The sequence below is a fragment of the Copadichromis virginalis genome, linkage group LG7 (genome assembly GCF_057382275.1).
Source record: "Copadichromis virginalis isolate Kocher_CV1m ecotype Utaka linkage group LG7, C_Virginalis_male_GT1.1, whole genome shotgun sequence".
NCBI lineage: Eukaryota > Metazoa > Chordata > Actinopteri > Cichliformes > Cichlidae > Copadichromis > Copadichromis virginalis.
Genome location: NC_140624.1, coordinates 54,784,559 through 54,810,570, shown reverse-complemented (window position 1 = coordinate 54,810,570; position 26,012 = coordinate 54,784,559). Strand labels below are relative to the sequence as shown.

The window sequence follows — 26,012 nt, the reverse complement described above, 5'->3', positions numbered from 1 at the left end:
GTAGTGGGCTTAGTTTGTTTATTTATTTATTTTTTTAATTCTTGGAAGAAAATGCTTTTGGAGTCAGTGAAGCACCGAAGTTAGAATCCATGGGCATAACAAATTGTTCTTTCCTCCCTTAAGATGCTCTGCCAGGCCTTTACTGCAGCCAGGCCTTTGATTTGGCCACTCTCAAAGTTTTTGCTATCTTTGTGACACATTTATTTGAGTTTTTCAGCCTTTTGGGGATCTCCTTTGATGTCATCAACATCTCTTTGGGCCTCATATTGAGAGTTTCAATGAAGGCAAATTCAAGTTCAACTGGAATTAGTGCCACGTCTTTTATTTGCTTACTCTGTCATAGACTGACAAGAGAAAAGGCCTCATCTGTTAAACCTCTTCAGTCAAAATCTACATGAAAAACTGCACTTTAGTCACATCTTAATTGTTTGATAGTTTTATTTTAACCTCCTAAGACCCAAACTCTTCCACGGGATGCATTTTTAATGTCCTCGTAAGTGCATATCAGGCCCATGTAGAGCTAAATTGAGTATTTTAGTCTAAATAATCCAATATGTGATGTCCACATATGTGGACACAGGGTCCTAGGAGGTTAAAAGTGGTGTACAGAGACAAAAATTGTGTAATTTCCTGAAAACATCTGGATCTAACTGTTTGCACACAGTGAAACAGGTTTCCCTCACTATGAGGATTCCTTCTTTTCATATTGGCTATTACAAAATGCAAGAAACAAGTTAATTTAAAGCCATGAGTGTCAGCAATTTGACTACAATGAAGTAATTAAAAACTACAGCCTTTCTAATAATAATTTGCCCCCCCCTTAACTGCTCACTCAGCTCGTAAACGCTGTCTTAGGATTCACAAATGTATTTGTAATGTTGCGTGTCCTTCATGTTTTTTACTGAAAGTGTGTTAAAGAAGATCTATGAACAGGAGGCGTGATTACAACAAGAAAAAGATTTAATATCGGCCTTAACATCTGTACATGACTAAGAAAACCTTAATGTCTTTTAAGTACTGTATTTCTATTTCACTCTCACCTGGTTGGCGAAATGAAACACCTTAATGGTCGGGTGTCTTTAATGGTGTTGTGTATCTCCTAGTCAAACTGTCCATAAAAAAATAACTATCATGTTGTTTCACTGCTGCATGATGACTACAAACATTTCTATTTTGGATTAATGAGTTAATGATAATGCATAAATTCAGGCTGATCATATTCAGTCAATGTAGTATTTAAAGAGGGCTACCTCCAGGGTCATGTCTAGCGCTTTATTTTAAAATAAAAGTGTTTAGGACTTACATGCATCACACTATTGATAAAATCCACATAACTAGATTGTACTAGATTTTAATTCTAACATAGTTTGAAATCAACACTTTTGACACTCAGCAGCTGCGTCTTGCTGCTAGGTCATCCTAAATTACAGACGTATAGACTCCAGAGGGCTAAAAGCCCACTTTCTTCTGATTGGCTGTCCTCTGGAAGCATGATGAGGGGGAAGCACACGATGCTTGTAAGCTGAAATACTGGTAATTGTTTGCCAGAGTGTGCTAGGTGACCATAGTCTGAAGCCAGGATTTATATGTAAATGCTGTATTATGACTTGAAAAACGTAACATAAAAATTTTAAGTTGTGACATTATGAGCCTGATTCACCAACATAGGGTGAATTTTGGGTTAAATAAAAAGGACTGAGGGTATTTACAAAAAGAGTGCAGTAAGAGGTGGGAACTTTTTGCCACTGACCCCGGTGCATACGTATTTCCTTTGTCAAGGCACAAAGTATGGCGCAGTATCGGGAAGATAATGTTTAAATCAAGTGCAAAAATGTATTTACTGTTTGTTACACACAGTTCGCTGCCAGTTACACCGATCTTTAACGCCAACAAATTCATGCCTTACTTTTTGAGCTTGTTAATGAAACGGCTTGCACTGGGTGTTTAGGAAACAGCACAACTTTAGTGAATGACCCGTGAGACTAGAGCTCTTTAAAGTAATGTATCGTCAGATCAGAAAAAGTAAAAATGATGAAGACAGAATTTACACAATCAATGAATGACTCATAATAAAAAAATAAAAATAAAAAAAAACATGCAGATCCCCGAAAGCCACACTGAGCCATTGCTGTAAAAACAAAACAAAACAATGAAAACATCATTTCAATGTCTGTACAAAACATTTATTTGAAATAGACATAAAAACAGCTTTGATGTATTTGCATCATTCATATCTGAAATCCACGACGAGCAAACAATAACTAAGGAGACATGGCTTAATGGAAATCATGAACAGAATGGTTTTTTATACAAGGAAGTTTTGTGAACAGCTTAGGAATTGCAATGAAATATGTAAAACCACAGAAATATTACAAAAACATGATTTGTCTTAGTAAACAGAACATCCACTGAAGCCTATTCACTGCTATACAACACCAGGAAAGGCTGAGGGGGATTAAAAAAAGAACTAAAATGTTATCAGGTGAAAAAACTGGATCCAAATGGAGCATGAAAAGGGCGTACAGGGTCCCTAGAAATTGATGCAGGCTGTATTTTCATTGTCTTTCAGTAGATGGCAGTGCCAGCACTGTAGCATCATTCTTTAGCAACAATATATAACTCTGTAACTCTTTTCTTTATACATGAGGAACTGCAGAAAAATGGGCGAAACAAAATCTAGTTAAAAAATTTTTTTTATCCTCAATAACTTCATACGTCACTATATTCATTTTAGTCTGTTAATATAGTTGCATATATACATATATATAGTTTGTGAGACTTCTATGCTCTCTACACATATACATGCGAGAAAATTGGGGGGGAGGAGTCTTCTTTTTGAAACCAGAAAAGGTTTCCTTCATCTTGTGAGACAAAACAATCCGTACCTGCACCCTGCGTCACTGCTGATATGAAGGGACTATTTGGTCAGTCGGCTCACTTTGAAAAGACGCATTCAGCGTTGGGCATCACGGACGCTTCGACAACGTGCCCAACGCGGTCTCGGTGGAAGAAATGGCACCGAATCACTGACACGCCCGCAGCCGAACGGATTCTAAGAAAACACTACGAGCTGAAACTACAACCTGAAACATTTGTTTTCAGTCCTTTTGCCCTGGTGCTACAAACCCCGACAGCACTAATACTGCGTGTGTATTCCAGGGGTCACTTTGGCAATGGCATTAAACAACAAGAGATAACTATTTATTTATTACAATAAATATATCAATAAATAAAATGACCTTTTGAAATTCTCCAAGTTACAAGGACACACTTTTTTTTTTTACTAAGCTACTCGTCGTCGTCCCAGCAGAAAGAGCTGGTGAAACTCCTTCTTCAGCGTTATGTGTGAGTAGTAACACTGAACAGGACTGAATGACGAGGAAGGCCATTTGTGATGTGACCAGGTCGTAGAAAACAATAACAAAAAGACACCTAAGTAAATGTAGGTATTCAAACAGCGCAGCAAAGGTCAAGCTTGTGATTAGTAAGGATGCAAGTTAACCTTTGTTATAACAAACGGAGGCTATCTTCCAATCATTAGTCGGAAAAGTGTTCATGGACTAATATACAGAAGTTGAAATCAGCACAACTGACAGAGCGTGACTTTTTTGCTTTAAATCCTACATGTGCCTGAGGTCAGTGCATCGATACGGCACAGTATTTGTGACATAGTTAATGCCACTCCTACAAACCAGTGTATATATCCTTGTCTCGCGCTAGTGTGTTAGCATCCGGGCGGATGACCAACACAAAGCCAGAAACGTCTTAGCTTTCAGTACTTGGCTACGCTTCTCTACAGCTTAAACCATGCAGCCGCAGCGCCTGCGGAAGATGACAACTTCATGTTCTTGTGCTCTTTTTAAAAAAAAGAAAAAATTTAAATTGTTACACCAGGCTTTTTGTTTCCATGGTTACGCTTCAGCATTTGGCAAGAGGTTAGCATCCTTAGCATTCATCAAAACAGCTTGACTTTCCCCTTTTTTGCTTTTATCTTTTTTGTCTTGTTTTTTTTTTTTTTTTTTTAAACTACTGGCTTTTGAATACGTGGCCGATCAGCCACAAAAGAGGTAAGCCTGTTCATGAGACACAACGTCCACTGGCAGTGTCTGTGTGCTGTCTTTTTGTATTAAGTACTTTGTGTTTACTTCATTTGAAGTCCCTGCTGCTTTTCAGGGCGTGTCTGCGTGTTTGTAGTAGCCCCTTCGGAGGGCTTCGGAGGCGATGCTCTCGGCTGAACGTCGCTGGTCCATAGTCAGCAAAGTGTTTAGCAGGTCGTTGATGTCGGCTCGGAGTCCCTGCCTCTGCATCCAGTTCTTCAGCAGTTCATACACTTTATCGCTGGAAGTGCCGCTCTCCGCAAGCCGAATGTGGTTGTCACTGACTCCAATCATTCTGAAGAACTTGTTGTGGATCCGCACGTCCAAGTACTCGTCGAACAAATCGAAGCTCTTCCTCAGGGATTTTTCAGAACCTTTTGGGGGAAAAAAAACCAAACAAAACACACAGATGAGACAGGGAAGAATTTCGACTGTGAAAACAGAAAGCCACAACGTGTAAAATGCATGTGCATCTTGTTATTTTACAGACTGCTCCTAACAGACTGTGAACACTAGCGTGCAAATCATAACAGTATAGGCATTGTTCCAACAAAAGGAACAAGCAGCAAGTTTCAATACATTTTCTGTCAGGGGAGGCATGTATAATACTATTAACAGAGGATCAAACAAATCAGTTAAGCCGTGTCCTCTTTAATTCACCATGAGAACAAAACAACAGTAAAAAAGGCCGCATGTTCCGAAGCCCTAGAGGCTCAGATATGGCCTGACTATCATGAGATTATAAATCTATCAAGCAGCAAAGATGAGCTCTGGAGGAGATTTTGTGACTTCCCTTTGGATTGCCATGAACAGCATTAAACTGTACTGTTTTTATGTAAAGCTGTCTGGCTCTTAGGGTAAATCAAGTGGGGAAAAAAAAGTACTGCAGAGGGTCATCAACACAGCCCAGAAGATCACTGGCTGCTCTCTGCCCAGTCTGGAGGCCATTGCAAACTCTCGGTACCTCAGCAGAGCTGGCAATATCATCAAGGACCACTCTCACCCCAGTAATCAACTGTTTGAACTATTACCGTCAGGCCGACGGTAATAGTTCATATAAAACCAGGACAAACAGATTCAGGGATAGCTTCTTTCCCAGAGCTATCACTGTAGTAAATAAGCACAAAACAATTGAACCTGCTTAACTATACCATACTTGCCATTGTCACTATATTATGCTGCTATTCATACTATCATTATATTAATGCTGCTATCCTGTATATATCGTACTTATTATTGTCTGAGTACTTCGGTTGTTTTATTGAACTTTTTATACTTACATTTATATTTATTATTGCATTTTGCACCAAGGGAGTGGCACTCCAATTTCGTTGTACTTTGTACAATGACAATAAAGGCTATTCAAATTCAAAAGAGCTCTGTGAAAATGTTTCTTAAAGTGGACACCCCCCTTCCCCCCTCCACACACACAAGACTCTGTGTGAATCTTACCTTGTAGTGGCACCAGTCGACATCGCAGAGGATCATCCTGCAACACGAGACAAAATAGAAAATTTAAGGCGTGATGAAAATTTTAAAATACAGTGTGACCCATTTGAGCTCATTCTGACTCTACTCCTCACCAGATCTGCAGGCAGCTGTCTGAAGGTAGCGGGGCTCTGGTGTGGGGTGTTGGAAACCGCCGTGGGAAGGGCTGACAGGCTAGTTTGAGAGGAACTAGTGGTGTTGGGCAAGCTGTCCCCTAATCCTCGGTCTTCATCTTCGAGGGGCGGGGAGGCCTTGGTCATCCCAGCCTGGGTCTCCTGCAGGAGCGGCCTTGAGTCTGGACGGGACTCCTCGCCTTCTAGACCCGCGTTTTGATCATTCTGTCGCTCCTCTGCTGTGGCTCCACTCTCATCCTGAGCAGGAAAAAGGAAATGTATAGAAAACGTGAACACAACAATGGTATATGTTGTCCAAACAGTGTAATAAATGGACAGAGTTGAAGATTGACGCATCAAAGTTTTGATTAGTGGATGAAAAGCTCGACTGGTATTTAACTCCAATAAATGCTTTAAATCTCATTTCACTGACAGACACAGGGTGTACTATCGTATTATCAAATCTCCTTACATGAGGCGTGCCTCAGGGGTCCATGCTTGGCCCAGGCTTTATCATGCCATAATACTAATAATAATGACTCATTTTACTTTTCCATGAGTGTGTTCTGTAGATAGATTTCACAGGCAGAATTAAGCCCCCCCCCCCCCCCCCCCCAATCTTTGATAAGTTTTGTGAAGTAAAAATCTGCTAATGTGAAACACTTGTGAATCTTGTTATGAAAACATATAAAACAGTGTTAAAGCATTTCTCTCTTTTTTCTTCACTGACTTTAAGACACAATTCATGCTTTTATTTTATGTCTATTTGATTACTTTATTGTTGTCATTTTTCAGGTGTCAGCCTGTCTTTACGTTCTTGACTGGAAATGGTCCAAATCACCCCCTCGCACTCTTAACAGGCACTTATAAGAGAGATCAACTACGTTAGCTTTTCCTTGTTGGCTCCCATTCAGTTTTAGAATTGATTTCAATATTTGTTTTTAAGTCACTGAGTGGAGTGGCACCACTTTAACTCCCTGATCTTGTAACCTGCTCTATTCATGCGAGATCACTGAGGTACACTGAGCAGATCCATCTGCTTTTTCTTCCTTCAGCAGCACAGCACTTTGTTCAATGTCCATTTGAAATGGTTTGAATTAAACATGTAAAATAACAACAAACAACTTACAATGGGAATCTTGACAATTTCACTGGACTCGCACTGGAGCTTCAAGCCTATTTTGGAAGCAGGAAAATAGCATTAGGAACACATCTGATGAGCAAAACATTAACTGCAGATGCACATTACTTGATATCAACTCACATGGTATTTCACATGAACGCTGCTTGAAAATGAACCACCACAGAGCCAGTGCGATAATGATGATGATAACGATGGCCAGGAAAATGCACAGAGGTACAACTGAAAGAAACAACAACAAATGCCACGAACACAAAAAATTTAATTTAAGCAATGATAGCTAAAAAACTTTCAGCAGCAGAATCTGAAACTGATAGTGAAACTTACCGATGCTCGCCGGAGGATCCAACGTGGGCGAAAGGGACGGAGTGATTCGTGTGGGGGACAGAGGGCGTTTTCGGCACACTGTGTTAGAAAACGGTGTGCACTTTTTTACCTCCTCCTCATGAGGTTTACACCTGCAGTTTTGAAGCACAGAAACATTTTAAGTAACAGTAAAACAGAGTCCCAAATTTTGACTGTAGGGTAAACGCAGACGCAAAAACAATCCAGAATAATTTCAGGAAACAGGTAAGTGACACTCACTTGACACAGCGCTTGCAGACTTCGCAGGCCTGGTCCGGAACACAGAAGGTATTCGGTTTGCACTGGCACTTAGTGTCTGCAGTTGTGGTGCAGGAAGCAATTTCCTCCTGATCTGTGGACAGTTAGGAAAGTTGTGAGACAAAGAGGCTTCTGTAGCACCTTTCAGAACAAAGTCAAAAAGTGCCTAACAGGACACGATGGGAAATAAACAGCTAAAAAAAAAACAATTAAAAAAAGAAATTCAAGACATGGCATCATGTCTGCTTTTATTTAGCAAAGCTCAACTCTGAATGTTGCAAACTGCGTAAACAGCTACAGACTTTAACAAGTGAACTTCTAAAAAAACGTATTCCCACGACCATCAGCATGCATTACATGATGGAACAAATAGAAGACCTTCAACTAATTGGTTGGACACTGGCAATTATGTGGCAATCTTTTGCAAAGAAAAAAAAAAGATATGTTAGATAATTAGGTTACTAATTTTATCTCCCTCTGAGACATATTTTGCTTCACTTTAACGGGATAATAAGGAACGGAGAATCTGCCACGGTTCATTTCTTAAAATGAGACCTAAATAGATGGTAGCCCTGGCCTTTAGGATACGATCAAAATTAATAATAATTAATAGCCAGCGGTCCAACTCCACAGGATGCCCTTTCATATAAAATCTCATGTTCATGCTTGCCAATTAAAGAAAAATGGCTTTGTTAGGTTGGTTTGCAAAATGTGTGCACACTGTCTTTCACACTAACCTTCCTATCGTTTTATACAGGCGATTAAGCTCATTCTATAGCAAGCTATGGATATTTTAAAGAGTTTTATAGAACTAAGTAACTAACGATTTTTTTTCGTATTCACTGCATATTTTAATGTGATCCAAATAAAGGCGACTTTCCCACAGGTGACAACTGCCACCTTCATCAGGTCACTGATGATGTTTCTGCTGGTGCATTTAGTTGCAGTTATTTAAATCACAGAATACTAAACAATCGTGACTAATCTAAGCTGGAGTTGAAATGGCACAATTATTTTCTGTTTGCTTCAACACTGCCCATAGAGGCAAATGTGCGTTCTGCCGTAAGTGTTAATGATGATCAGTGTAAAGATCATAATGATCTCCATGTGATTAGGCAAGAAAAAAAAATTACCTTACCCTGATGCAAGACTGCACTCATTTCCCATTTCATTAGTAATAACTTAGTAGTACTATTATTGTACGATCTACTGTACAATATTAAGCGCCTTGAGGCGACTACTGTCGTGATTTGGCGCTATATAAATAAAACTGAATTTCATTGAATTACTAGTTTGGACCCTCTTTTGCTTTCAGAACTGACTTAATTCTTCATGGCATCGATTTAAGAAGGCGCTGGAAAGATTTCTCTGAGATTTTGGTCCATGTTGACATGACTGCATCACACAGTTACTGCAGAAACCCCTGTTTAATGATTGTATGAGTCCTTGTTTGAGCTACCCTTGCTTTCCTATCAGCTCGATGTAATCTGACAATGCAGGTTTGCATTGGGATTTTTTTTTTGGGGGGGGGGCGTACTAGAGATGGTTGAGCGGGAAAATCACAGCAGATCAGCAGTTTCTGAAATACTCCAATCGGCTTTGTCTGGCAGTAACAACCATGACATGTTTAAAGTCACACAGATTTCATTTTTTCCCCCATTTAGATGCTCACTTTGACCTTCAACAGGTCTTATTGACCGCGTCTACATGCCTAAATGCACCAAGTTGCTGTCGTCGATGAGTCGATGGCTCAATGCAACAACTTGGATTGTAGCCTGTTTGCTTCACGTATTTTTTTCCCTTTATGCAAGACAAGTTGGAAAAGTAAAGCTCTCAGTCGAGGTTTGGATTTCCAAACCAACAAACAGCTTTTTTGTATTTTAAGCATTTCTCTGATTAGAGTCTGAACACAAACAGGCTGCTATTTTAGTTTAGTACATCTACTCTTACTTATTCCAAGTATGTGGGACAACAGGCTTCACTGTTATTATATTAATGACATGTAACAATCAAAATTAAATTACAATTTTCCAATACAGAGCGACACGGGTTCTGTTTCATTCCTTTCTAAAGGCAGGGCACGAAAAAGACACTGGTAGGATATCATTTGCTGCACGCTTGTTAAACACTAAACCCCACGGCACACTAGAAGCTTTGATTCTGGCAGAGCACACAAATATTTAAAAGGGATTAACTGTGAAATTATGTAGCATAAAAAGAACTATCAAAGATTTTTACGGTCTTAACCTTTTCCTGTTAAAGAAGAGAAGTTTTAAAATGAGTTGAAATACAAAAGCAGCTTAAAATGGTGAAAATTTATCTGTGTTTCTTGTCGGAGTGAAGTGTCATAATTGCACAAAGAGTGACACAACTATCAGCATTGGGCTTGGCTGTGAAAGTCCAACTGCACAACCAAAACAAGGTATTAAAAAGCCTGTCTATTGCCACTTTACCAAAATTGACTTTGTTGCACTTTAAACAAGTTGGTGATGGGGATTTTATCTGATATTACACTTTATATGTGGCTGACAACAGAGCATTAGGGCTGCCACGATTAGTCGACTAGTCACGATTACGTCGACTATTAAAATCGCTGACGACTAATTTAATAGTCGACGTGTCGTTTGAAGCTTTATAAGATCCCAAAAGACGCAGGAATAAGTAGTAGGATTTAAGAGTGTAATAACGGACTGAAACAGAAGATGGCAGCACTGCATGTACAAGGATGCCAGCTGCCATTAAACCCCGAAGAAGAAGCTGTGTCCCAGAATTCATAGCGCGGCCCAGAGCAGTTGGCAACAATGGCGCACCTAGTTAGTTTTAATATTACTCTTATTATTCTTTTTGGGTCACAAAATAAAGTTTAACATATTTTCAGACGAGAATGTAGCTGTGTAAACCTCAAATATCTGCTCAGTTTATCAAGACACCACATATTTTCAAAAGCGCTCCGACGTTTTCAGAGACGTCTGTTACCCACTAGCTCGATAGTTAGCCAGGGTTCAAGGCTCACTAGAGCCGGTGAGAACACCGGACTCCCGGCAAATCGTCTTTCGCTAATCAGATTAAACATGTAATATAAGTCACTTAGATAACTTAAAAATGTTATTGTTTGGCTTTTTTTTTTTTGTATTTTATTTGTTCTTGAGTAAATCAGTTTGGCTGAGATTAAAGTTATAGTTTTTACACAGCTGAATAAACCTCAAACAGACAACTGATTATCAGAAGTGTGAGATGCTCGAGAATATACTCCGGTGTCCTGTTATATTTTAGATAGCAAGGAGCAGACGAGACTGAGTTTATTAAACTCCACCGAAACAATCTGCAGATTTCATTAAACTTTAATAAAATATCAGCTTGTCTTTATTTTTAGTTAGCACATACCTTAAACACTTCAAGCTGTAAGCTAATGATAGTTATATAAGAGCAGATGCTGCTGGTGCAGTAAGCTGTACGTTTTACATCCAATAGATGCATGATCTGATTAGTCGACTAATGGCAAAAATAATCGGTGACTAGTCGACTATCAAAATAATCGTTTGTGGCAGCCTTACATAGCAGTCGCTGTTGCTGTGGCTAATTTTTACATACAACAATGGTGTTGTAGTACCTCGGCATAGTGACAGATCATCACATACAAAGGAGATACGAGGAGATATTCCAAGCCTAAAATAGACCAAGAGGCTGGTGATTTCTCGATTTTGGTTAATTCATTAAACTGGTAACCATTTGTGTGAGTCTGCGCCACAAAGTCAGATAGAGACATGGGTCCAAACTGACTATTAAAAGCTTACCCTACAAAGGGAAGGGTCAAGGACACACGGTCAATTTGCTATAAATTATAAAACGGTGCAAAAATGTGGCCATTTAAGCCATTTTTTGCCTGTAGAGGATGCTTGGCCCTATAAAAAAGTTTGATAACCCCTGATTTAAACGATTGCATAACATCTTTTACTTGTGCGATAACTTTTACAGACAAAAAACCAAACTGCGGCCTCCGCTCCAAGCAACTTAAGTTCCATCTTACTCCATAAATGATTCACTGAACCAACAGCAGCCTTGTCAATATGAAATATTTTCTGACCAGCAAGTTCTAAAGCGTTCCAGATAACACTGCAGTTCATTTTAAGTAAAAGTAGTCCAACAATAGGCATCTTTTAAAAATTTCATTCACATTTCCTTTGGCGTGTTCCTTTTAATTGTTACATGGTCATAAATAAGTTAAAACTAGAGCAAAACAAACCCATCCACACCCACACATATTAAAAAAACTCTCCTAAAACCGCAATGAATGAGCACAAAGCACATCCTATGTAACAGAAGTCTCTTTTCTGCAGCTCCTGCCTTTCATTGGACACAAAGACAGCAGTGTGGGAGACAATGAAATGCAGCCACACCCAGCTCAGTCAGGTAAGACAGACACACAGGCAAATCTCCTGAGACGTGGAACACACTCACATTCAGCCCACGAAAACAAAAACAACAAAGACACGCCCTGCCACTTGGTGTAACATCATAAGATCACATTGTCATGAGTGGCTCTGAAAGGCGGGGGCGCAGACAAAAAGGTATTAAATTTCCTAAAATGATATATCCGACCAACTGGATTACAGAACACTCGACTTTTATGTTTGTTTTAAGGTAAAAAAAAAAAAAGCCTTCTGTATTTATTTATAACCTCAGATTTATTGTCAGTACTCAGATTTGACTATTCCATTTCCTGGTACCCGACCTGACGTCATGACTGTGTGCAGCTGCTGATAAACATGTCTTAGATAAGCGGATAAACGGTCAAGCAAATGATTAGTAAAACGTCTCAGTCAATAATAGTTGAGTATTTTGTGATATTTACAGGTACATACAGACATATATATGCCCGTGTTGGTGTTGTTCCTATACCATCATAATAATGTTGGCCCAGGATCAATATTGTAGTTGACCAATAACATTGTCTAAGCATTCAGTATTATAATACTGCAATTAATATTATGAAATTTTTACAATATGTAAAACATCTATGTGGGAAAACAGTGTAGACCAAAAAAACCAATCTATATACAAAGTATACTTATAGTCTATATACAAGTAATGACCTCACTATTGATTTATCAGGGGAGGAGAGTCTCATTACCTGAGCGGCAGTGAGTACACGGCAAGCAGCGGAACATCCCATTGTTGTGCTCTGTGTGGGTCTGTCCATGTTCACATGGAAGACAGATCCCGAGTTCTAGGTCTCTTTCACAGGGCTGATGCACATATGTTCCTGCAAATAAAGGAGAAAAACATCACATAACTAGCCCAAAACATAAACGCTTTGCACGCCCATATAAACAGCATATTTAATATGTGAATGCCAACTTTTAGTGGCGCACTGCGTTTCCTGCCGACGTCAGAGCAGAACAAAGCAACGCGTTAGGTTCATAAAGCTGCAAACCAAAGGAGGCATCGTCTTAGAAAAAAACAAAAAGAGCTTGACCCAAGCCCCAGAGACTGATTATCACTATTTTACATTTCTGCATCATTTTTTCCTGGAATTCGGAGGAGAACAGATTTGCTGAACTGCAGCGAATCAAGTCGATCTCCTTTACTCGCACACTGTCACGCTTTGCAGTTTTAGACTTGATTCATGCACGCTGTGAGTACGACCACTTGATTCTCATGTGTCTTCAGGATTTGTTTGCTGCATGAATGGCAAAAAAACAGCAGGAGGAAAAAAAATCAATTAAAAAAAAGTAAAAAACATCTGTGGTTGGACTTTCTAAGCATCTAGTAAATAAAGCCGTTGTATTGTGCTTAGGTTTAGAGACAGTGCAGTCCGTTTCACCCATACTTAACTGGATCCAAAACTAATTTTTGATTTAAAAAAAAATCTATTTGCTCGTAAATAGGGCTGCCACGATTTGTCGACTAGTCACGATTACGTCGACTATCAAAATCGTCGACGACTGATTTAATAGTCGACGTGTCGTTTGAAGCTTTGTAAGATCGCAAAAGACACAGGAATAATAGCAGGATTTAAGAGTGTAATAACGGACTGAAACAGAAGATGGCAGCACAGCATGTACAAGGATGCCAGCTGCCGTTAAACCCCGAAGAAGAAGAAGCAGCTGTGTCCCAGAATTCATAGCGCGGCCCAGCTTAGTTTCCAACAATGGCGGTAGCTAGTTAGTTTTAATATTACTCTTATTATTCTTTCTGGGTCACAAAATAAACGTTTAACATATTTTCAGGCGAGAATGTAGCTGTGTAAACCTCAAATATCGGCTCAGTTTATCAGGACACCACATATTTTCAAAAGCGCTCCGACGTTTTCGGAGACGTCTGTTACCCACTAGCTCGATAGCTAGCCGGGGGCTAGGTCACTAGCGCCGTGAGAACACCGGACTCCCGGCAAATTGTTTTCAAACCCACCGCCGTCTTTCGCGACTCAGGTTAAATATATATGAGTCACTTAGATAAATTAAAAATGTTATTGTTTGGCTTTTTTTTAGTATTTTATTTGTTCCTGAGTAAATCGGTTTGGCTGAGATTAAAGTTATAGTTTTTACACAGCTGAATAAACGTCAAGCAGACAGCTGAATATCAGAAGTGTGAGATGCTGGAGAATATACTCCGGTGTCCTGTTATATTTTAGATAGCAAGGAGTTTATTAAACTTTACCGAAACAATCTGCAAATTTCATTAAAATTGAATAAACTATCATCTTGTCTTTATTTTTAGTTAGCACCTTAAAAGCTTAAAGCTGTAAGCTAATGATAGTTATATAAGAGCAGATGCTGCTGGTGCAATAAGCTGTAGTTTTACGTCCAGTGGATGATGATCTGATTAGTCGACTAATCGCATAAATAATCGGTGACTAGTCGACTATCAAAATAATCGTTTGTGGCAGCCCTACTCGTAAATAAAAGTTTATACTGACAAGAAGAAGCAGAAAGCTATCATTCCACACCATTAAATGGTTACTGTGGCTTTAAAACATGTGGTAACAGCTGAGCAACTGGGATAAAGAGGAGAAAACACAATAATGCATGAGGAAGGAACATCACACATTATTGAACCAAACACAAGCAAGCCGAACAGTGTCAAACAATGACGACCTCTTATTACTATATTAATTAACTGTGAACTGATAATCTATTAACTCTTACTTCAAAGTGGCAGGCAGTGATGATTACATTTGCAGCTTTTTCAGAAGTAATCATTTGTGAATCTCTAAGTTCATGTAAAAAAACAAAAACTGGAGTTGATCGAATATTTTAAAAAAAAGGCATTTCTTAGAATCCACTGTGGCAAATAAAATAATTCAATCAGTTAGCAGAACCATGCGGTGCTTGTGTCTCAGCTAAACGCTCAGACTTAAAAAGAAACAAAAAAACGACAACAAAAAAAAACGGCTTTATTGAATTTTTTTCATAATAAATTAAAAGGATTAGTGCTTTTAAGGACTACAGCTTTAAAAATAACCTCTGCGTCACACCCCGCACATTTCACTTCACGTTTTGCTTCACTCTCATCTGCTGAGACGGAGCGGTTCACACATTCTTTCCAGATCAGGCTGGGGGAATATTTTAAAAACTAGTTTGGGATCAAATTCAGCTTATGGCTTTGACATTTACCTTGAGTTAGAAACAAAAACAAAGAAGACACCATGCCAATCTAAACGTTGGCTACAAACTGCCCTCGTGTCAGTTTGTCTTATGTTTGTATCATTTTTGTAGATATAGTGACACGGGAGTGTAACTCCTCTTATCCGCCTTACCAGCATTGCAATTGAGGCAGCAGAGTCCCTGGTGCAAGTACTGTTCATTCTCCACGCAGGATTTGTGTAGTCGAAGTGTTCGGTTTACGTATGCTTCATTGGACCACTGAGCTGCTGGAGGTTCTGCTGCACGACACACAACCCAGATGAACAGTGCTGCCACCTTCACCTGCATCGTCAAGGTCTGGGAGACAAACAGGGAGGAAGAAGAAAAGATGAGATTCGGGTTATTTTTGTGCATCCACAGTAGGCCGACTAACCCGCAATCAAACTCATAAGATAAAGGAAAGCAAAGAGGAGAATCTATCTTCATAGGAAACCTTGTGTGAGCAATCTACATCTTAATTTGAACCATCTGATCTCAACATCTGCCGTGGGAAGCAATTAAGGGAGCTGTGCAGCCGGTCAGAACTAGAGGCAACACAAACTCGTGTGTGCAGGATGCAGAGCTACACGTTAACTACATGCAGCGCAACAGGCAGCCAAACTTAATTAGGCCTTGATCTGGTTTTCCTCTAGTTCAAAAAAAGGGAGGGGAAAAAAAGGCAGAGAATCTGCTTCCTCTGCTGTGGATGTAAAAGACAGAGTTTGATAAGGTATCTTAACTAACAGCAGCATGATGCCCATATCAAATGCGGGTTCAGAAATCCATTCATGGGCTGGATAATAACAGGCTTGTATAGGTGGGGTACTGAGAAGAATACAGCCGAAACACTTTAGTGCGGCCCCCGGGCGATGGTGTTTATTCACACGCTTTTCACCGTGTCAACGTGAGAAGGCCCCATTCACTGGCAAACAACGCACTTTAGTGCCTCTACTTCAAATGACCCACATTCTTAAAGCCAGACTCTTTGAATGCCGGGACATGCGACACCGACATGAAGCGCCTCGAATGCAACACGACACCTCGTGGGTAAATGAAAGTCCTAGATTTGGAGGTTTTGTCTTCTCCCGTGTGCACACCCCCACAACCACCCCACCCCGACCTCTGTTAAAGCAGGAGAGAGAATATGGGACAGGCTGGGTGGAAAGGGCTGAGTAGTGAAAGGGGGGGGGGGGGGGGGGCAGAAACTGTAGACAGCAGGTTGAAGATGGGATGTTCTACAGGGAATAGGCACTCTAAAAAGGACAGTGTGGGAGAATGAGGGGAATAAAAGCTGAGAGCACATAGGCAGAGGTAGAGAAAGAGGAACGGGGAAGAGACCGACTCCTGACGCTAGACTTGACTCTCTGGAGGGCCGCCATGCCTTGTTGTTCAAAGGAACTTTCCTCCCTCTCTCTTTCCCTCTGCCTTTTCCCTTCTTCCTCTCCCTCTGCTCACGTCAGACTTTCCAAAGACGCTGAGAAGCAGACGTGGAGTTACAGACGGCCGGCAGAGCAGTCACAATCACACCATTTACATCTATCCAAACATTCTGGGGAACGGGGGAGGCAGAAGAGAGAGGGAGAGAAAGTGAGAGGGGGGGGGGGGGAACTAACAGCTTGCATGACACAGGGTGAGTCTTTAGACTTGAATATACTGTGTGTAAGACTGTGGGCTGGGTGGGGATGTGGAGAGACGGAGAAAATCTGTGCACAAGCGCACGCTACAGACAAAAACAGTGGAAAGAAAACAGGAAACTAAAGAAATGAAGGAGCTGCGCTAAAGGTAATCTTATACCCCACAACGCAGGCACAGACTGTGAAGCTGTGCTCGGTATTCAGGAATATCTTTAATAGAGTGTCTTTACAGAGCACAGCCCATTGAAGGGTGCCTCTCTGACAGTAAACATGAACGGACAGTGCTGATATTACATCATTTCCAGGCTTTGTTCGTTTCAAGGCCTGCGATTCCAAACACTCCCAGGTGCAGCCGTTCTCAGTAGCTAACCTGTTATGATCGGCAAGGTTACGACAAGAAAAGATGCAACATTTCTTTTTTTAAACTGTTGACTCTGCCACTTCATTTAATTTCACAGTCCAAACAAATGTCTTGCTTCTTTACCTTGCTTCTTTGTCTTACTGGTCTGATCGCAGTTGCGTAAAACCGAGAAAATAGCTAACTCTTACACTGAAGTAGCTCTAACAAATACATTTATTCACTGATTGTTGCTCAGCAAACCATAAAGGGTTTAAATGACGGAATCAAAAATATAATCTTTTCTCTAAAGTTGGATCTATGGCCCTGCACTGGTGCAATTGTGGGGTTTCAGATAATACAGAAGCTGCTAACATGCACTTACAGTACATGCGCAGTCCCAACAGTGATGGTGCAGTGCGTCAGTCAAATATTGACTGGTTTAAAAGTTAGCTTTACCAGGAAAGGAAACCACAGTGGAGTTCACCATGAGGAGGAAGAAATGCATAAAGGAACATCAAATACCAAAGAAAAGCAGTTTTTAGTGTTTAACACTTTTTTTAGTCCACACTACAAAGATGTTCTTTGTCTATTATGACTGCTATCTTCTCTGCTGCAAGCTAAAGGACCGGCAACAACACAAACGCATAACTTTCATAGCAACCCAAGTGACAGCAGAAAGCTCCAACGTGCAAACATGGACCTACAGAGCGTTGCACCTACAGGACTACAAGCACAGCACCATGAGTCTTGTGGTATTTCTTGAACACAGCCTTACTTGCACACAAGGAAAAGAAACAAGGCCACACGTCCACACTAATATCCTAAGGCTTCTGAACTACGCTGGCACAAAAGTAGAGCATATACAAACACTATGGGCAGCCACAATGTGGCTTGGTTTAACCTCCACAAACCAAGTGAGGAGGAATAGTGGAGTGACCGTAACCTCAGCGTAGCAAGCCCTCCAAACCCTCCAATTCCTGGAAACACTCCAACTTCAGCAGAAGTGGCCCAGTCCTTCTCTCTCCCCTGCCAAATGAGAGAGCTTGGCTACAGATAATTTGCTAAAACAGTGTCCTATTGTTATACAGTCTGCATGTATGATAAGTTAATACTCTACATGGGTGGATGCAAGTTAAACTAATAAGTAGCAATACAATAATAAGGGACTTTCTGTGCATCGACAACAGGAGCAACACTCCACTTCCTCTAAGCACCCGGGTTCCTCCAAATTGCCTTGGCACAAACTCTGCACATGCCATGTACACTGAGAATGCGTTTGTGACTAAATGACAGGACATCCTTTCAGTTTTGACCCAGGTTATCAATGGGCCATTTAGACGGCTGTGATCACCCTGTATTCCTGAGGAAATTACAGTAAGCCCCTTTATTAAAGAAATAAAGATGGGCAGAAACAGAAAATGCGAGGGTCTCTCTCTCGCCCCGTCTCTCACGCAGACATGCACAATACGTACAAACAAACTAAGATAGCGTCTTCATTTCATATCGGACAGATGATTTCAATCATAGCCAACTGATAAGCAAAGACATCATGCACCTCATTATAGTCCTGCATCCAGAGCAGGACCTGATTTTCCATATCATGCTTTTCTTATTAGAAAATAAATTTCTTTCATCAATTAAGGGACAGCTTGGACACCGCGCAGCCGACGTCACACTACATGCACAAAATACGGCTGACGAGGAAAAGAGTTGAGATTAAAAAGCACAGTTATGTTGTTACTCATAAAACACACACCTTTAACTCAGCCGCCTACACTTTTCTTTGGTGTAGTCTAAAGGAAACCAGTTGTAGTTGTCACTTCATATCACTTCAATCGAAAGTTGTTGTTTTTTTTTTTACAGTAACTTGCACTGATTTGTTGATCTGCTTTTTCTCCTTAGACTTTGACAGTTAACACCCCCCCACACACACACACACCATGGCTGCCTGATGGTTTGAGTAATTCTCAGATCGAGTCTATCGCACTTCTTCCAAGCACTTTGCAACTTGTTCTCTATTGTGTTCTCTACTTGTTCTCCTGTTTGCCATTTATTTCTACTGTCATTCTATTTCTACTTTATTCCTGCACAGTTGGTGTGAAGCACCCACAACTTCGTTGTTCATGTAAAATGACAATAAAAGGTTATTCTATTCGATCTGATAGCAGCCTAATCATCTGATTGGATTATCGACGCTCAGCAGCCGGAGGCTCTGAGCAACTAAGTAAACCAACACTGATTATCAACCACCACTCCTTTATTTCCATGTTGAATGCAGGAATTTACTCATTTCACCCTGACAACGTTTGAGAACCTCAGCACGCGACAGCCGAGGCTCTGCAGCACATCAAAATTGACTCAAACATTAATTTAATTTCATATTTCAACACGTGGCTTCTTCTGCCCTTTACCATCATCCACTACTTAACAAGCCACTCCATTTACCACAAAGAATATCAGTCAGATTTATGATGATTCAGCTACTTCTGGTTGTTTTTTCCCCAATTTATTCAAATTAAGTGATTAATTTTCCTAGCTCTGTAGTTGGTTTCAATATGACTGCAAAAGAAAAAAACAAACAACTAGAAAAAACCCCCAAAACAATAAAATGGGGTTAAGAGTTCAAGCTAACCAATTCACTGTCTCGTATGTTTTAAACATATTTCTGAAGGAATAATTTATTACAGTGATGACCAAACCGGCCAAAAGATCATATGACAATTTTTGGGGGGATAGAACCACAATTTTCCCCACAGATTTAGCTGAACTCATGAGATCACATGATTAGCTGTGCATAGGGTTGCCTTACTAAAAAGCTTGTCATTTTGGCTCAAGGCTTAAGAGGACAAAGCTCCAGCTAGACTCGGAGCACAACATGGCGCATGTTTCGCCTTGTTGTTCTATATGGTGCGACTGTTGACCTCTTAAGGCTTTTTCTATCTGCTCAATTAACTTTGGAAGGAGTCAAATGTGTGCCAGAGACCTACTTCTGCTTTAGCTTCAGGCTTATTTTTGGCTCCGATTCCTGTCTTAATATTCTGACTGGAAGTGGAGGTCTCTGCATGTAGCTCGTTGCTTGTAGCTTTGTCCGTCAGTTGCCCTGCGATGCACCTCTGCTGCGTCTAGAGCGCTGTCCTTACTGTATGACGAGTTGCACTTTTGTTTAGCTCATGCAGAAGAACTTGAAAAGTGCTTTTATTTAGTTAATGGCGATGAACTCAAAAACATGTGATCTACCAGATCAAGAGATTGTGTAATTCATGATGTCTGGTGTTACTCTGTCATCATGTAGTCATTTAAGAACTGAAATACTGATTTCTTTTGTAATGTCATGAGTATATAATTGATAATTATCACTCAAAATATGTTTAATGTGATTTCATTTCCTAATTTAAGATGAATCTTCACGTATACTCTGTCCTAAATTAAACTTTATTTAATATGTTTTACATGTTACAATAAGGGGTTCTGGGTCTTAATGAAACTGTTTTGTATTGTACAGCTCAAATCCCCCACGACTGACCTTGACATGACAGTGAACGCTCTGTGCTTTACAGATAAATCCTGGCATTGCCTGGAGAAAGGGGGTTGATCATGCACAACTTTCCTTGAGTGATAAATTACGCTGACATTTTGGGTTAGATTATGAAGACAAGTACAGCCCAGCTTCTGTCAGGAGAAATAAGTCTGACACTCGCTGCATGGCTGTAAATAAATTCAAAGTTCAGCCAAGCTCGCACACATTCATCATTATAAAGCTGAATGATAGAAAATAAAGAGAATGGCTCCCGTGTCAGTGCAGTACAGTTAAGAACAAGAAGGCGCTAACAGTTTCAAAACCACATTGTTAGGTCGCATACGCAGTGCACGCACGCACGCACACACACACACACACACACACACATATAATATAGCACACAAGCACACATAGAGTGCATGTGTGGGGAGCGTGTGAAAAGCGGCTGCCCCCTCCTCTCAGGGAGCACAGGAAGCTCGAGACAATACAGAGGCTTCATGCAGGGTTCAGCTCCAAACTGTTCCCTGCACAGCAGCCTGCCTTAGAGCAGGCCCAGCACCCGATTAGACCCACAGCATATCCGCTAGGCTGGATATTTATAACTCAGGGAAGCTGCTGCTCCATAGCACAAATTCTTGAGTTTCCTCAGGAGGTGCACTCCACTGATTAGATGAGGGTGACAGTGTGTCACAAGCAGGTTTGGTGACATTTACCAGGGGAAAAAGAAAAAAAAAAAAAAGGAAAAAGAACGATGATCCGCGATGACGACAGCTGTATTGAATTTCCTGAGAGACTCTTGACCACAAGTTGTCAAAATTACTGATACCCTGACGTTGATGTTTACCGCAAAAGAATGGCTGCATTGTTTTGATGAGTGAAACAAAGTGGGTTGCTGAAAGTTCAAAAGGTTCCACGCAGTTGTAAGCAGGTGCAGCGTGGCGCTTCTTTAGTTTTTCGTTCGAATCATTTTGTTGCCAGGTCGATGTGGTCTCTGTGGTCTGTAAAGGTTGACTGCTCGTACGTGTACTCCACGTCATTGTAACTCATACAGAACGTTACGGACATCCAATTTGAATGTCAATCCACAAATCACATTTGTGTGCTGCCGGGCGATTAACTTGGCCTTTTCAAATCGTGATTAGGCCTGTCACAGGAAAGCTAAGCGGTGAATCACAAGACAACTCCTGCAGGGAGGGAATTAAAAAAAAAGAGAGCAAAGAAAGGATGACTAACAGATTTAAGAATGAGCAGGAATCCATCACCTCGCTTTAAAGACAATCACATTAGCTTCCCTAAAGCTCATCTTTGTGTAAAAGGGAGGGGGGCAGTTTGAAGTGCTGGCGGTTTATGGAGTTCTCTATAAACACACCGCTGCAAAAAATGTAGAATATGTGACTGGTGTAGCGGGTCAAGAAGGACTTAAGTGACCATCAATGGTTGGAATTTGCACCAGATTTATGTCTTTGTAAACAGACTTCCATTTTCTAGACAAAGGTTGAGCTTGTTCCGAGACTCAACACTTTTATTATAATCTGCTCATTCATTCCAGGAGAGCAGGAAATCAGAAGATACAGCACCGCTGCAAAACCTTTTCCTGATCTGGCTTCATGGTATGTCAGGTTTGAAAGGTGCCTTTAGGCCAGGACTGTACTTTTGACTACGTTAATCGATTATTATTGACTATTAAGGAAAGGAAATCATGGAATAATTCAATAATCAAAAGGAATGCTGTCAGCTGATATCAACCTTGATATTGGCTTATCGGCAAACAAGTAAAAGAAGTAAAGAAATAGCAACAGAAACATAGTAAACAAACAGAAATAAAAATATGAGTTCGATCAGTCGGGATTTTCTTTAAAAAAAATTAATAAATAATTTTACTCGGGGATTTCTCTGAAATTCAAAAAATAATTACAGTGTAAAAATTTTTTAACACGAGACCAACAGTGGCACTATTAAAAAATAGAATAGTGCACAATGATTCTTTATACTCGGTGGAAGCCGAAAATTGAAAATAGAAGTATAGCAATTTTCGAGCTTTATTTAAACCAGTACAAAACCAAAAGGAATCACTAATCAGTAATACCAAACTGTCCGTCACGCCACAGAAGCTAGGATCAGGGACCATGTGGAGCTGTGTTTAAAAAGTGACTGAAAAGAGCAATAAAACAGTGGAGGAGTAACTGCATGACTGAGTTATCCATAATGAAAATTCCAAATTTGTGTTAGCAACATTTGGAGAGAGACACATCACAGTGCTGCTTTCACTTCATGATGTTCTTGTATATATGAACAGCTACTTATGTGCCATGTGCTCATACAACACACTCTACTCTTTTAGCTATTTTAAGCCATGTTCTCACTTGAACTCCAGACAGTTATTAGACTCAGATGAGGACATTGCCTTTTCTAATATGCAGCAGGACATAGCCCAGGGGTCCCCAATCCCAGTCCATGAGGGCCGGTGTCCTGCAGGTGTCCTGACATAGCCTTTTCCAGGGTTATCCTTACTAATGAAACACTGCGTTTTGTTTTGACTGCCTCCGTAGATGACACAGGTTATCCATAATAAAACTTTGTCTCTGTGCATTCATTGGGCCATTACATGTGCTATTCTCAAACAGGCATAACTAAACATCACATGGATATGGTGGCAAATAGCGGCCTGTCTCTGAGCCTGGTTCTGCTGGAGGTTTCGTCCTCTTAAAAAAATTGTTTGTCTTTCCCACCGTCACCAAGTGCGCGCTCGTCTGATTGCTGGGTTTTTCTCTGTATTATCTTAGGGTCTATTGTAGGGATCTGTTGTTGTGATTTCTTGCTATATAAATAAAAATGAACTGTTTTAATGGGCACCTATATCAGGTAAAGTCTAGAAACAGGCTTCTATGTCCACAACAATCCTTCGTAGCACTTTCTGACATGAAAAAAAGTGACTTCCAGTAAAGATTACCTTTTAGCACTCACAATGTGACACAGGGTTAGCCAAAGGAATGTTTTCCATGTATGAAAGATGTAATTAGTAGCTAACATAGCAAACTGAAACTAGATGAGGTTATTCTGTTTATCTTGATAGTGGGGATGTTTGACACGGAGTCAATTATCTCCACTTACTTCAATTCGGGACCATTCAGATGTGAGCGGTGACTCGTCTCTGTTGGTATGCATTACGTGGATAGGCAGCACCTGAACAGGTGGCACTCCCTCCATGAGTCAGCGAGTCCTTTGATAAGACTAGGGTGATTCACCTTAGCAACTGCAGGTCCACACAGGATAATCAATTGACTAACAATAAAACATCCTGGGCTCTCTGAAGAGCCCACACTAAAAGGCACAGACGCCACCTGGTATCAGACACTGAGTTGCGCTGCATTGCATCATTCGGCCTCTCTACAGCTTCTCTAAGCCACAGGCATGGTTATAACTGTTCACATGGTCACCGAGCAGAGCGGCAACAAGCAGTGTCTACAGTATTAGGAACACTAGCGTTGCCGACCACTGCTTGTCCCCAGTGTCATAGTTTGGCCTCCGCTTGTCCCAGATGCCTGTCCTGCCCTTGTCTGTGTAGTCCACAGAGACGGAGAGGACTATTTCCTGTGTGAACCAACACCCAGACACACAGTAAACAATCACAGATAAAAATCTAGTGTACATTTGCATGGGCATGACAATTCTAAGAAGTAAATTGATGCCACTAATATCAGCAAATCTGTATACTCAAGACAGGAAGTTTACTGGAGGGCCAGGCACGTACACTCGGGCAATTTGGAGGGGTGGTGTGTGTGTGTGTGTGTAGGGGGGGATTAGAGAGGTGGGGAGGAGGAGATGAGGAGGGGCTGAAGTTTCCTCATAGTCCCTTAGCAACAAGGCCTGCTGGCGAGGCCTCCAGAATGTACTGTGGTTTACAAAAGAGATAAACATTGACTTTGCCACCCGGAGAAGTAAATCGGATTTCAGTAATGGAACACTGCATGACTTAAAACGCAGATCAGACAACTGGGAAAACAAACACTGGAGCTCCAGGCCCATCAGAAGATATTACATTTACTTTTAAACAGCTCCATGTACAGTGAGCAGAGCGACAGTGGGCATGTGTGATGAAATGCCACTGACAAACGCCACTACCCTCATCAGCTAAACAAGATGCCAACGCTTGATTTGTTCCGTCATTAGGAACTCATATCATTTTCCACATCTTATCTCGTGTAGCGTTATCCTGGTGTAATCCAGTAAACTGTGACAAAGGAAGTAGATCTCCTCTAATTCAAATGCGTATTTTGCATTAATCAAAGTACTTTTAATGCAGGACAAAGGCTTCCAGTCTGCTCACAGTGCTGGTAGTATAGGCGGCACAGTTGGAAAAAACAACAGGGGAGGAATGAAAAGACGTCTCTGTGAAGGTCTGAGTGGAATAAACTCTAAGAGAGAAATAGCTGAGAGTTGTTATGGACTAACTGATAAGGTGAATTCTTAGCTTTCTGATTACACATTCAGTCATGCTTCTCACATTCTACACAATTTGATTTAAAGCTCGTTTGAGGCAGCAGGCCCACGGCCGCACAGCTCTCATTAATAGCGGCTAGAGGGCCAGCTACATCCGCTGCGACAGACCGAGAGCCGTCATATGCTGAATGTCTGAGGAGTGTGACCGCATGATGTCCAACACAGATGGTGGCTGTAGTGTTGGAAGAGAGAGGGGGGCGAGCGAGTGAATGATCCAGCACATGCACTGAAGAGAGCAAAGACACAAAAACCAAAGTATTTCTGCATTTTCTCCAGAAATAAACACTTTAATAATTAACAACAATAAACACAGTGTTGCTTCCTGTGCCTGGGACAATGCACGGACTTGTTTCATCTTCAAGTTCACAGGCCTGGACGTGATTTCAGCTTCCACGACACTCTTATCTGTGTCGGCTCTTCGCTTTAACTTAATGAGACAGAAGCCTTTTCTTAAAAAATATATACTTTTAGATTATAAACGTTTAGCGGCAGCTTGAATTAAGAGGCTACTTTGGTAAATGATTTTTATAGAAACTATCAAGTTAGGAGCGTCAATGAATCAACAATCCACTGGACACACGCAAATAGAGTGGTAGGCATTCAACAAAGAGCGTATTTAGAAAGCAAGTGTCGTGTTTACTTACATGAAGTTTCCCGACCACCGGATCGAAGTTCATCTCGGGAGCTTCGCGTTGAGAGACAATCCCAGAGAGCTGGAAAGTCGCTTTACAAAACCCAAACTACTCTGAAGTCTTTAAAAAACCCCACACATACAGCGAAAAAGAAAACAGTGACACGAGTTCGACCTACGCTCGCTCCTTCGCCCGGTTTCTTTCATGAGTTTAACTCTTCTTTTTTCTTTTAGTGTTTAAACTTTACGGATTTTTCCTGAGAGAGGAGAAACAGACACGGTCTGAGCACCAGCGAGGAGCTTTTCCTTTTTTTCATGCTTCG

The 26,012-nt window shown here is 40.8% G+C and overlaps 1 protein-coding gene across 1 annotated transcript; it reads right to left on the bottom strand.

Moving 5' to 3' along the window:
- Positions 1 to 2,167: 2,167 nt before the first annotated feature.
- Positions 2,168 to 26,012, bottom strand: tnfrsfa (tumor necrosis factor receptor superfamily, member a). The gene is made up of 10 exons (XM_085464234.1): positions 25,703 to 26,012; positions 15,202 to 15,385; positions 12,574 to 12,705; positions 7,425 to 7,536; positions 7,167 to 7,297; positions 6,963 to 7,061; positions 6,828 to 6,874; positions 5,681 to 5,956; positions 5,550 to 5,586; positions 2,168 to 4,471 (listed from the first exon to the last, which is right to left on the bottom strand). The coding sequence occupies exons 1-10, from the start codon at positions 25,733 to 25,735 to the stop codon at positions 4,170 to 4,172; spliced, it is 1,353 nt and encodes a 450-aa protein (XP_085320360.1). The 5' UTR covers positions 25,736 to 26,012; the 3' UTR covers positions 2,168 to 4,169.

Excerpts from the sequence above, each read along its gene's own strand:
- tnfrsfa (XM_085464234.1), bottom strand. The coding sequence starts at position 25,735 with ATGAACTTCGATCCGGTGGTCGGGAAACTTCAT. Across the intron at positions 7,298-7,424 it reads GTCTGCAAGCGCTGTGTCAA|GTGTAAACCTCATGAGGAGG; the intron begins GTGAGTGTCACT and ends TCAAAACTGCAG. Across the intron at positions 5,957-6,827 it reads AAATTGTCAAGATTCCCATT|GATGAGAGTGGAGCCACAGC; the intron begins GTAAGTTGTTTG and ends TTTCCTGCTCAG.